The 13,601-nt window shown below is 33.9% G+C and overlaps 1 protein-coding gene across 1 annotated transcript; it reads right to left on the bottom strand.

Annotated features, from left to right (window-relative positions):
* On the bottom strand, positions 1–13,387 carry LOC129988651 (acetylcholinesterase-1-like). Its single transcript, XM_056096922.1, has 5 exons — positions 12,747–13,387; positions 9,928–10,233; positions 8,126–8,307; positions 4,507–5,114; positions 1–216 (listed from the first exon to the last, which is right to left on the bottom strand). The coding sequence occupies exons 1-5, from the start codon at positions 13,297–13,299 to the stop codon at positions 72–74; spliced, it is 1,794 nt and encodes a 597-aa protein (XP_055952897.1). The 5' UTR covers positions 13,300–13,387; the 3' UTR covers positions 1–71.
* Between the last annotated feature and the right edge of the window lie 214 nt (positions 13,388–13,601).

Below are 13,601 nucleotides of genomic sequence, written 5' to 3'. Positions count from 1 at the left end.
AATTATTTCTAAGGTATAAAATTTACAACAGTCGTTAGCTATTCAATATTCTTAAATTTCCCTTTCAGAGTTTAAAGCAGTTTGTGAGGTAGGCGTAAAAGGTCACAATTTGTTTTATGTGGACCTTTCCCAAGAGGCTTCGTTCCATTTTGGCCGCCGATAACTTTGTAAATGGGTTTATCTTGAGAGTACTTTGGCCAAGAGGGATCAGGTTTACTAATGAAGAGAATAAAAAATTATTATATCGATAATGATAATATTATTTCATAAGAGCAATAAACAGTACTAAACAATGAAGAATAAACAATTAATTTTCAATACTTTTTCCCAAATAATACATTTTTGTAAATTTAAAAAACTGTGTATATTTAATGTATTTATCATGACTACATCATTTTTATAGACAATTCTTTGTGATATAAAATGCTCAACATACGAAATACATTTCTTTAAACTCGGATGTCTCATAAAAAATGACTAGAGAAGAAAATGAATGCATTAGTAAAAGTTATGTAAAAATATAGTTAGCTTATAAAGTGTACTACTTTGCTTCTACCATTTTATTCAAAATTTGATTTCATTCATAAAAATTGATTTCTTATTCATGATTCAAAGCACTGGCCATCGCTAGTTATAACTACTCCCCATTTTTTTGTGATTGTTCGAATCATCTCGAAAAAACAATTCGTCTTTTGAGGCGATACACGAATCGACACATTTTTGAATATCATAATAACGACGGAAGTGCTGATCAGTCAGGTCACGTGTCATCAATCGAAACAAATGGTAGTCGACAGGAGCAACGTCTGGAGATTACAGCGGGTGGCGTACTTCCGTTTTGGCGTTTCCAAATATGTCTTGATCAGTTTTGAGAAATGTAGTTGAAGATTGTCATCCTGAAATATAACTTTGTCCTGTCTCTCTTGATACAAGCATTTTTTCTCTTGCAATGTTCGACTCAACAGTATCCGTTGCTTTCGATACTGTGATGGTTTCACTCAATTTCAATGGCTCGTAATATATCCCACAGAACCGTGCCTACCAATGCAAAGCATAACCTTTGTACCATTAAGGTTCGGTCTGAAGTGTAGAAATCACTCTCGACATATTCTTTCACTATAAATATTTGAGAGCATTCGATACCCTTTAGCCGCAGTTTTCTGGAAATGGGCACAAAAAAAGTTAAAACTTCTCGCAAATGACGAGAATATGTCTTGAAAACTGACATTTTCGATCGAGAATAAATTTGAGATGCAAACACAAAATCATCAGTACAGAGCTGTCCTTATGTTGACAGAAATCTAAACTTATTGTGTGACATTTTTTTTACCTGCCTCTTTCCACTAGCTTTTACCATTGCAGCCTTTATAAAAACTTGTAAAGGAAGCTGGCCCACATTTGTGCGAAGCTCAGAGAAACCAGGCAAAACCCGTAGCAGCCAGCCCGGCAGAGAGCCGCTTTCTACAGCGGAGGACTCCACCTACTAGTTGGAAGAGCTTCGGCGCTCGGCCACTGGTTGGGCGCGAAGAAAGAGTTGGTGAGTGGGAGAGGACCAACGCTGCCACTTTATTTAAGTCACTTATTTGGGGATATTAGGTATTACTATCGCTCTTTATATTACGAACAATTGCAAAACACCTGCGAAATTAGCCTGTCAATAATGCAGCAAATCTTTAATTTTAGGTAGCTAATTATAAAAATTTCAAAGTTGAAAAATCATTCGAATAGTAATTGATTGCTAATGGCAAAGTCGATAGTACAAAACGCTTAGAATATTTGTCAAGTTTGTGACATAGTTTAGTTGGCATTAATTTTATTGCTCTATTAACTTGAAAACATACAAATGTAAAGGTCGATTTATATCATTTAGTATTTTACAACTATGTATCCTTAATATCCTGAAAGGATTTTCATAAGAGTTAATGATAAGAATTCGAATCTATCAAGCAGTTGAACATTTGATGTAATCAAGCTTAATAACCATAGTATCGATATTTTTGCCGGCGTTCTGGCATAGGGGTAGCGCATCTTCCCCGTGATCTGGGCGTTCCGGGTTCGAATCCCGGTTCGGGCATGGTTGTTCTTCATCTGTGTTCTATCTGTGAGGTGTGTGAATGGACCCCCCCCCCTGTAAAAAGGGGTTGTGCAAGCGAATGTGTTAGTTTCATCTTCATATGAGCTAGAAGTCAGACTTCTGCCCTCGGGTGCTCAGGGGTCTTTACCCTCAGAAGCTACTGCACCCCCTTTCCGTGGTAACACGGACACGACATCATCATCGATATTTTTCATATTCATGGAATAGGATTCTGATTTATTTTTCGAAGGAGGTTGCCGCCAGTCATGTGAGATGTGTCCTAATGTTCTTTTGAAGTTCCTCATTAATTTGAAAACATTGGCTTTTTCACGAGTTTTTCAATTCATGAAAAAGATGGGAAGTGAAGGATTTGTTCAACAACTGTTTAAGTCGATTGAAAGAAACGAAGAATGCTGGAATCCCAGGCAACGAGCTGGTTGGTCAGCATGCCAGTTTCAAAGAAGAATATTTAGACATTTAATTTTGGCATTCAGGTCCATGCAATTTCCTTTAAAAAAGGTACCCAGGCTTTCAATATTTGTAGATTTAAAATTTTTAAGACAAATTGAATTATAGATATGGTTTATTATAGGTATAGACCTTGACTTAAAATACATTTCTTGAATGTTTGTTTTAATGGAATGTTTTATTGATCATTATTTAGTACTGCAGTTTTCATTTATTTTTTAACGGAGGGTCATAGCCAAATTTTCTGAGTAAATTTTGTAGTTCTGAACCTTGTTTTAAATGTAAAGAACTATCACGATAGGAAATATTTATTGCTTTTAATATGTTTGATGATTAAAGGCAGATTTATAAGCGTTCATTAAATGCACCATTTATTTATTACATTTGTAATAACAAAATGCGAATTCCAAAAAAACGAGTTTTTTTGCCAGGAATGTTTGAAATATCGTCAAAACATTTCCTAATAAGAGGTCAAAATTTTAAAAATTATTGAAATCTTATAGTGTGATAACATCTAAAGCTTGAATTCATCTATTTTGTTTTCGTGTTATGGGATTAGATCTGTCGTTGCCTGCTGTGGGCAAAATTTATACCATCATACAATTCACTGAAAAAAAAATGCTTCCTCTGAAAACACGATCATATTAATGAAAGCAAAGTGCAAATTCTGCTTTGAGATTAGTGTCTCAAGGAAAACAATTTTTTTTGTTAGATCTTCAACACTGACAAAAACATGTGTGGCTAATTGTGATGAGCGAGGATAGAACCTGGGACCTTGTGGTTCACTGTCCAGTAACATGACCATGATACAAAAGCAATTGCTCAGGTAGCATAGCTGTTAACTGGCTTATAAGCTATTCACCACAGACTCTCCCTTCAGTGAGTCGGAGGTGAGACGAACGATATGGTTGTTGAGTGGTGATGTATTAGTTGTTGATTATAATGCGCCTGTATCCATTTGAGTAGCACCAAGCGTTATGACGAGCGTGTGTTGATGAGTGGTTGTTGATGCTGTTGCTGCGTCAAGTGAGTCTGAAGACTTTGGTTGCGGGTAGATGACGCCTCAACAACTGTACGAAGGCTGAAGGTTCATCGTCCGAGATCACCAATGTAGCGAATTGGCGATGAGCGGGGATAGAACCTGGGACCTTGTGACTCGCAGTCCAGTAACATGACCATGATACAAAAGCAATTGATCAGGTAGCGTAGCTGTTAACTGGCTTATATTCACCACACATGCGAGTAAAAGAATTAGGAAAACATTAAAATTGGTCTGAATTTCATTGAAACAACAAAAAGCATTGTTAAAAACTTAGTTTAAAATTTATTTTAAAAACTCATCAAAATTGAAAAAAAAAATATATGTTACAGAAAATATATTACTGAAAAGTCAATCTTTTTAAATTTTAAAAGAAGTGTAAGATAGATTTTTATGTCGTAATATGCTTCGAAGTTATTAAGGGAAGACATTAAAACTTCCGTTTATATTTAATTAATTAAAAGTTCAAAGCAGAAATTTTGAAAAACCTATTTCTTAGAGAACCTGCTCTATTTTGGAAGTGTCTATGTTCCAAATGTGATAAATGTAGGACAAACGAGACATTACAATTAGTTCGAAACAATTTTTATGCCACAGTATCTACAGATAGTATATCAATTTAAAAAAATCATTATCATGTTAAAAATATTTACAAATAATATTACTCTTAGATAAATAATGGCAATCCTATCTATCCTGAGCCTATATTCCTTCTACTATCCCAAGTTAAAACATTGATTTAATATTCAACTAGCTGCAAATCCCATAGGCCCTCAAACTATTGGTCTATTTCAGCGTTAATACTTGTAACCATGATTTTTCTATCATACCTGTAATCATGATCATGCAGTGCCAAATGGAAAAGGTTAATTTAAAACAGAATTGCTGCATGGACTCTACTTATAATTTTAATTCACATACGTACCCAGTTTTTACGAATTCACTCCAGTAATGTATCATTTGCCTGCTCAAGTCTCTTTCTTCTTCTGTATAATCATCTGGTTTTGTAAGAGGTATTCCAAACACAAATGGAATCTCTGAGAAATGTGGGACCCCCATCCAAGACGCAAACGGGGTGTTGCTGGGCCGATGGATGAAGAAGTAGTAGTAGACATCATTCCCTTGCTCTGCACATTTTTCAGCAAAGTACACGCTGGGACAGACTAAAACCAAGTCCCCAAGTGCGCTGTGCAAATGGTGCCTTTTGCAGTCAGGATCAGATGAGGAACGTCCGAGAATACTGTTTGTCAATAACGAGCTGACGTCCGGAATTCCAGCAGGCAACTTATCAACAGGAACAGGGACTGTCACAGCAGACACGGGATCTGGAAGTTTTTTGAGCAGAGGATTATCAATTGCTGGAGTCACCAGGGGAGCCGAGAGGGTTGGAAGTTCAGAGACGACGGACAGAGTTTTTGATAAGTCTGGGTATACTTTCATTATCGTGCTAATTAATTTCGTAATTATTTTGTCGTCCACTTTGAAATCGTTTTCGCCGTAAAAGCCAAACGATTTCATATCAAGAAGAGAAGGCTAAATAGAAAACAAAACTTACTTTTTAATATACAAGCATTTTTATAAAATATCTGTTTCAAATAACTTTATTCTGTTAATTTATTTTATTAGCAATATATTGGACAGTTGGATAACATGCTCCAGTGATTTCTTATAGTGCCGCGAAAATAGTGTACAGTCCTCATACCGTGCTATAAATTATCCCATACAACATGAAAGATAAATTTAACATTTTAGTAGTTTTAGTTTAGAAAAGCAGATGAAAAAAGAAAGCTTCTATTTATATATAGACAGAGAAGCTGACAGTTTAAAAAACTAAATCACCAATAGCATGGAGATTTATAAATTAGAGTCATATTTGACCTTGCATGAATTGTTCTGATAATTCATGCTATATTAAGCATTTTCCCCTTGATTTATCGGGTTGCGGTGGCCTGGTGGTAAGGTCTCGGCTTTGGAAGCGGAGGGTTTTAGGTTCGTGTCCCGATTCCACCGAAGAATCGTGTAAGGGGTTCTGTTGCACGTTAAATTCGTAATGACCAAACGTCTTTACGCTGGTGTGGAGAGGGGAGTGCCAACTCAGATGTCGTCCTCGTTATCTGGCCGAGGTTCAAAATTACGAGGTCCGTACCAAAATAGCCCTAGTGTTGCTTTAAATGGGACGTTAATAGAACTGAACCCCATGGTTTATCGTGAATGTTATCCTGGGTAATTTTTGAGCATTCGTGGTCAATCTGAATTCGACTAACGAGACGCATACTTCCATAACCTTGAGTGAAACGCTTTTTGTCATAATATCGAGATGTAGTGTCTGAGATAGTAAAAATGCCTGCTTAAAAAAACAAATATTTTCTTAGTATGTAATTTACTAACATATTTGTTCTTTGATGAATAATGTCATTTTCTGTTGATTTCCATTCTAATTGAAGGTTTATTATATAAGAGCAACATACTTATAAACGAATGGAATTGCAAAGAAATACAAGGCTTAAAAAGCATTAAAAATAATTATATAAAATTTAAACAACTAATGAGTATATATAAAGGGAAAAAAAATTCTGTCAGCACACAACCTATTTTTATAAAAAATAATAATAGAATTTATGGATTTTTCTTTAAATTAAATTTTAGTTTATAGCTCAACTTTATGCGATTTTACTCGAGATAATATTTTTATGATATCGCAAATATCTAATCTGTCACTACGACTTTTAAAGAAAAGAGCAACATTATTTTATTCAAGCGTTCATCAGTTATGTTCGTTTTATTTTTAAACGAATTGTTTTCCATGTTTGTTAAAAACCAATTTCAATGTACTAAATTATTTTTCACTTTTTTGAAGATAAAAATATTGTTAAAATATTTAACAAACAAATAAAATAACAAAAAATTTTAAAATTTGAAGTTAAATAATTTGTTCGTAATTTTAAATGTCACGTTTGAAAGGACTACAAAATTCAAATTTCGGTCTACTGAATTCAGATGTTTTAAAAACTAAATATGTAAACATTCTTACTTAAAAAAAATTGAATGAGATTTTACTATAGATTTTACTGAATCGGATAATTAATTATTTATTGTTGCTGGAAACGAGAAAAATCTTTTTGAAAAAGTTGAAGCTCCAAAGACCTAAAATAAAATTGTACCAATCATAGTAAATATTCCAATTATACTATTACTATTTTGAAGATCCATTTATACATATATTTTGTTTCAATGTATAGGAGAAATAAAGCTTTTCGATAGTAACAGTACACAGAATATTTCCGTAGAGAACGCGAAATTTTACATTTATTTCTCTAATAGGTATAACTAAAAATAATTACTGAATAACATGCAGTTTTCTATTATTTGCATTGTAATTACTAAATAAGTATTTAAAAAATAAGCATCATTTGAGAAAGTGTAATCAATTACTTTGCCAATGGCTTGAAAAACTATAGTTTTCTTCAAAAATCCAAATTAAAGTAACAATAACGAAATTAATTTTTAAGTGATTAATGTTAAAAGAGCAAATGAATATTGATATTTACTGTGGTTACAAATTGATTAGTAATTAATAAAAAAAATACGTCTGATAGTTTTAAATATTCAGTATAATATGTAATCTTGAATAAAATGCGTGTAAATTTCTTTTTGCGCTATTTTATGTGTTTTTGGTATCAAAATAAAAAAAAAAATAAAAAACGACAACACTAAAAAAGTTTTTGATTCTTAAGCCATGTTAGCGAATTTCACTTAAAATTAAGAAATTCATTTAGTAAAACTAATTCAATATTTTATTTTGAAATATATTCGTATAACGTGTTTGTTCTTAATGCATTAAAAATATAAATAAAATTTTCAATTTTATTATGAACGGAAGAATTAGAAATAAAATCATTTTCGTGTTAACAACGCGTTTATCCTCTTCTTTTTCAGATTCCCTTATGCCCTTGCTAAAAACATAGACAGAATTAATGATATATTTGATGATAAAATACTCAAAATTAAATTGCATTGTACAGATAATTGACTGAATCCATAAAAAAAAAAAAAAAAAAAAAAAAAAAAAAACTGGAGATTTATGCTTTATTTGAGTATATAAGAAAAATTATTTCATTTTTTTCAACCATAATCTATTACTTAAAACTGTAAAAATCTAAAAAATTACGATTTTGAAACAGTGCAAATGTTATATCACAATCTTGTCACAAATTTCCGACAATCTGTCTGACTAGTTCAACCTCTGCCGTTTGCAGCGAACATTTTACAAACATTTTGTAGGAACCCCCTGATATACTTTTTATGCAATTGAGGACTCCCCCCCCCCCTCAAGCATATGTTTATGCAATTGAGAGTTCATGCGGATATTTCGAGTCAGTAACATTTTACTAAAAAAATATCCATCAAGAATGGATGACTGTGTACAGTGTATTCAATCAAAGAGCATTATAAAAACGTATAATAGAGAAGAAATGCATAATCAGTTAAATATATACAAATTATCGTTTTGGATTTCAAGAATAGAAGAATTCAATATGTTTTACGATAACTGAGCCTTCATCGCGGTTGTTTCCAATCAGTAGCGTTTTGCAGTTGAATTTTCCATCAAGAACGGATTTCCTGGGATTTTTGGGGAGAAATTCGTCACCCGTGATGGGATGCCAGGATGAAGTGCTGTTTGGACTTAATTCATATTCAGCATTTTCCAAATCATCAGCAGACAAGTCTGAAAACAACAAGAAATTAAATTTACATTTTATCCAGGCATTGAAAATTTATAGAGTTTGCACAGAGTTGAAATTTAAATTTGCAAAATTGTAGGCATATGCAGGTTGAACACAATTAAAGTATAGATGTTTAAAGCTCAGTTACAAAGAAAGTGCGAACCAAACGCAAGGCCATTTCACATTTAGACCAACGGTGTCCTATTATCTGTGAGCTGTAAATAGGGTATTAGTAAAGCGACCTTTATAATGTTGGTTTAAGTTGCTATTTCCTGAAAATTAAACCCGAAAAGAAAGCGGATCAGGAAACCGTTTGAAAAAATTTATATAAAATAAGTGTCATCAAATGAAAAAGACCTATTAATCTAAGTATCATATGGCCAGACTCTAAAATCATTTTTAGAGCAACATAATTAATCCCATTCAGATCATTAACAATATTTATCTATTGCCGAATTTGCGATAAGGCATTTGATGGATTCTCGACTACTCACCTGTTTGAATGTGTTTTTCAAACTTATTTTTAAAAACAAAGTACATAAAGAAAGACTTGAGACTGAAACCGTAGTTTTAATCTTGTTATTGATACCCTCGCAGTGACAAATAATATCAAAAATATCATTGGGTTTTTAAAAATTTTCATCTTTATCGTGGGTTTTGGAGTTTCTTTTATTGTGATAACTAAGTAATAGCAATAAAGATTTTTTTTCCTTCATAAAGAACTAGCTTCCTCTGTCGACCAGTTGGTTCACTGGTATTAATAATTGCCAAGAATTATTTTATTTATTTGTTCTTAATGACACTTCCTCGGCAAAATATTGCAAAAATTAAATTTTGATAAACATACAGATTATATTATTTTAGAAGCATCACAGTGTTCTGTTTACTGTGTCATGTATTTTCACAATTTTCTGTTGATATCTTTATACATCCAATTATATAATAAAAAAGAGCAGCAATGATTAAAAAATGGAAGCATTTTAGAAACTCGTCATCATTGCTTGTATCTGAAGTTAAACTTCAGTTGTACATACACCACAATTTTTTTTGCGTACACCACAACTTTCTTTTTTACTCAAAGTGAAAAAAATAAGCCATATCTTCCTATCTTGATTATCTCTCTCTCTCTCTCTCACACACACACACAGAGAGAGAGAGAGAGAGAGAGAGAGAGAGAGAGAGAGAGAGAGAGAGAAAGCCTTATTTTTTATTAATAGATATGGGTAGGCAAAAATATCAAAAATTCATGCTGGTTTCCTTCAGTGTACCACAAAGCACAAAATTCTCAGTTGTGGAAAGACAGGAAAATAAAAATCTGAGTATTTGTATTATTCACCTCCACCCTGACCAAGATTCATAATTCTTACGCGAGGAACATCTGCACCATTATTGCGTATTATGCGCTGAAAAATGTTAGGGAAACTACTCTTCCTAGTTTATATTGTTAAACCTGTATTCGAGATGACCTTACACAGGCATGAGTATTGCATTTGAACCTGCCGAACACTTAGAAGAAAGTATTTTGACATGGCATCTAGATGAAAATTAAGAGTGACTTATTCAGGAATAAAGGATCAATTATCAGAGGAAATGAGGCACACTAATTATTATTAGATATTTACCTTTTAAACACTGGATAGTAGATGAACCAAATTCGTCCAGATCCTCCTTGTCACATCCCACCATTTTCGCGATTTTTTTGCCAAGATCGATATTCCGCTGCCTGTAATCCGTCCCGAAGTTGACCGGTGATCCGCTCTGCATGATCAATTTGTCGTAGAGATTTTGGGCGCCGTCATTCAGGGTAAAATATCCAACAACAGTAGCAGCTGAGCTCTGCCCTGATAAGGTGACTTTCGAAGGGTCTCCTCCGAAAAATTTGATGTATTTCTGGACCCACTTCAGTGCCTCCATTATGTCGTACAGCCCTAGAAGTATGGAAAAATGCACAAAGATAATTTAATATAAATTAAGGTGAAAGTACAATTAACGTAGCACAAAACCGTAATTCAAACTTTTGATAATCTTGCTGAATCCTATTCATTGCCTCCGTTATGTTTGGTTTGGTTATATTACGCCCCGTTGTAAGGTTGTAACACTAGGGCTATTTTTGGGACGAACCTCGTCATTTTGAATCGCGGTCAGACGACGAGGATGACACCTGAGCTGGCACCCCCTCTCCACACTACACCAGCGGGAGGACGTTTGGCATGACGGATTTAACGTGCAACAGACCCCCTTACACGGCGGTTCTTTGGTGGAATCGGTCTCGAACCTGAAACCCTACGGCTCACAAGCCGGGTCTTTACCACCAGGTCACCGCGGCCTGCCACCATTATGTATCACAGACCCAAAACCAGCGGAAGTGGTATCACCAAAACTTTCTTGCACACTATCTAATAAAGGTGTCATTCCAGAGAGTGCCTTGCTTGACATTGGCGCAAGTAGTCAAGGAATGCTTAGGATCATTTGGCGATTATTCCCTGGCATGCAGTTAATAGTATCTGAAAATTGAATTTGTGTTTTAGACGCGTTTTTCTCAATCGATTGAAACAAAAAATTGGCATATAACTATAATTTCACTCACAAAATCCCATACCAAATTTTAAATATTTAAATCATTGTGTCTTTGAGTTATCGCGTTTACATATTTATGAGGGTACAGACCGACAGCCTGCCAACTCCTTATTGGATTGGACACAAAATGTAATAGGTGCCTATAATATAGATGTTAAATCTGTGTACCGAATTTTATCTATCTAGCTCTTTTCGTTTTGTAGTTAACATGTAAAATTATATTCGAACAGCCGGACAGAAAAACTTCGTCTAAGCAGAGTTTGCTCAAAATTTGATAGAAATCTACAAATCTGTTATAAAGAGCTTACACCAAATTTCATTCGTCTAGCTCAAAGCGTTTTTGAGTTATCTTTGTCACTGACATACAGACGGACATTTTCAGATTCGGGGAGGACCGGAAGGTGGAGATTCGACAACATCTCGAGTTCGAATTTTTTGACTTTTATTACACTTTCTTTACACTACGTATACGAGAAAGCAAAAATGCACAAAGCTAATTAAGATTCATTAATTTGGAAATAAAGTGAATTTATTACAACTTGATGAATAATAGATGTCGATAATTGTGCGAAGCCCTTTTCATTACCATTATTACGTAAAAATTATCATCAAAATTATCATTAAAAACGTGCTGCCCCAGGCGTGTGTTTTACAGATTTCTTTGCTGTCCTTAATGTGTTAAATATTTGCCTCTGGTTGGTTATGCACCGATTTAGCCGAAGAAACATGAAAACGATATATCTCGTGACCTGGCCACAAGGTTCGGCCTGCTAAAAATGAGAAATCTTGTGATCTGTACGCAAAGGTGTATAAAACTAATAAATGATAGGGATGACGAATATTTTCAGAGCGGTTATTACGTAACCAATATCAAAAAGTCACAAATACAAGTGATCAATACTTTTCAAAGAGGGGTGTGATTCAAATATTTGATACGATCTTAATGGTGATATTTCGATTACAGGTTTTGGATCACGATAGAAAGTAACAATCGATACGATATCACTGAAATTTGCCGGAGTGGTGACTTTACTGGAAAGTAACAATCGATACGATCTGTCAAATGGAAGCTCTCGAACATAACAGAAAATGAGAAATCTGTGAACGGACCGGTTATTGGAATCACCGTATCATTGAATTGCATATCACTGAAATTTATCGGAGCGGTGACTTCACTGGAAAGTGTGAAGTCGCCGTTCCACTTCATGAGAGTAACTGGTCTTACTGGTATTCGTATGTGTTGATAAGGTTACAAATCGTTCTTAATTGCTTGTGATTTGACTTTGCATATATTCCTTTACTGCTGGCGCCATCTATTGGTAGAATATACAACTAAAGTAAACAACTTAAAGAAATGACATTTATATTTAATTCAAATTTTTCAGAAAATGGTTTACTCCAATACAGAAATTAAATAAATAGTTTTGAAAAAAAATCAAATTTAAGAAGTAAGCTGAAATTGATAAATTAATTCCATCACACGTTATTTAAATTAGTAAATTAAATATTAATTACAATTAATAAATTTTATATTTAATATTAAATAATAATTTTAAATTAATAATATGATTGAAATAACAGATATTTGGAACAAATATTTAAAAATAACAATAGCAAAATTATTTGTTATTCAAAAAATCGTGGATTATGCATCTCTAATAAATGATAATTAAATTTGAAAAAATAATCAAATAATGTATTTTTTAACGGTAATGCATAACATTACGGACTTTTCAGAACTCTAACAGAAAAGGGAGTGAGTAAAAAAAATTCAATTACAATATTCCATCCGTAAAAGTATTAAATTCACAAACAAGAAACAAAACAATAAAAAAAGATGGTATCAAAACCATATTATTTTTACCTGCATTTCCGGGTGCATCATCTGTATCTGAAGATAGAAAACCAAACACCCCAAGACGATAGTTCAATGTCACCAAGACAATATCACCCAAAGCAGACAAAACTTTACCTGAATAATGATCAAGCGAACTTGAACCGAACTTGTGATTGCCACTGTGAATCCAAACCATCACTGGTTTCGGATTCTCAGGACAAGCATCAGCGGGTGTCCATATATTCAAATACAGGCAATTCTCGCTTTTATATACATCATTGAAATACCAGGGAAATGGCGTTTCGGTATACTGACGACAAGCGGGGGGTTCATAGACGGCCTTATACTGTTTAGGGAGGCTTGTGAGTGGTTCCGTTTTCATGAAACGTCGATCACCAACAGGTGGTTCTGCATAAGGTATACCGAGATATTGGTGAACCGAGTTGTCTTCGAACGTAATTTCTTCCCCCCATATCTGGGAGTCCTCCACTTGCACCAATGGATCAGAACTCACACCAATGGCCAAAAATAAAATTATTCCTTGATTTATAATCAATAAAAAGGAAACTTTCGGTTCCATTTTTCTTTTCTTGAAGAATGCAGCGAATGCTTCACGGCATCTGGTTTTTATTCTGTTTCGTGAATCTGCCTGCTAATAATACTAGGAAAGAGTTATCTCGAGTTTAATGCAGCTGTTAATGAGTACATTCGAAATAAGGATTTTGTGGGAATGGCTATTTGTTCAGTTTGAAGGACAGGGGATAAAATTATATTCGAAAGAATTTAGCGCTGCATCAGTGGTTCAAATAAATAGGATATGCATGAAAAATATCTTACACTTAATCCGGAAGTGTGAAAGAGATAAGAGCAGCTGTGACCATG

This window comes from Argiope bruennichi, chromosome 10, assembly GCF_947563725.1.
Source record: "Argiope bruennichi chromosome 10, qqArgBrue1.1, whole genome shotgun sequence".
NCBI lineage: Eukaryota > Metazoa > Arthropoda > Arachnida > Araneae > Araneidae > Argiope > Argiope bruennichi.
Note: the sequence above shows the minus strand (reverse complement) of the source record. Positions and strands in the feature narration are given on the sequence as shown.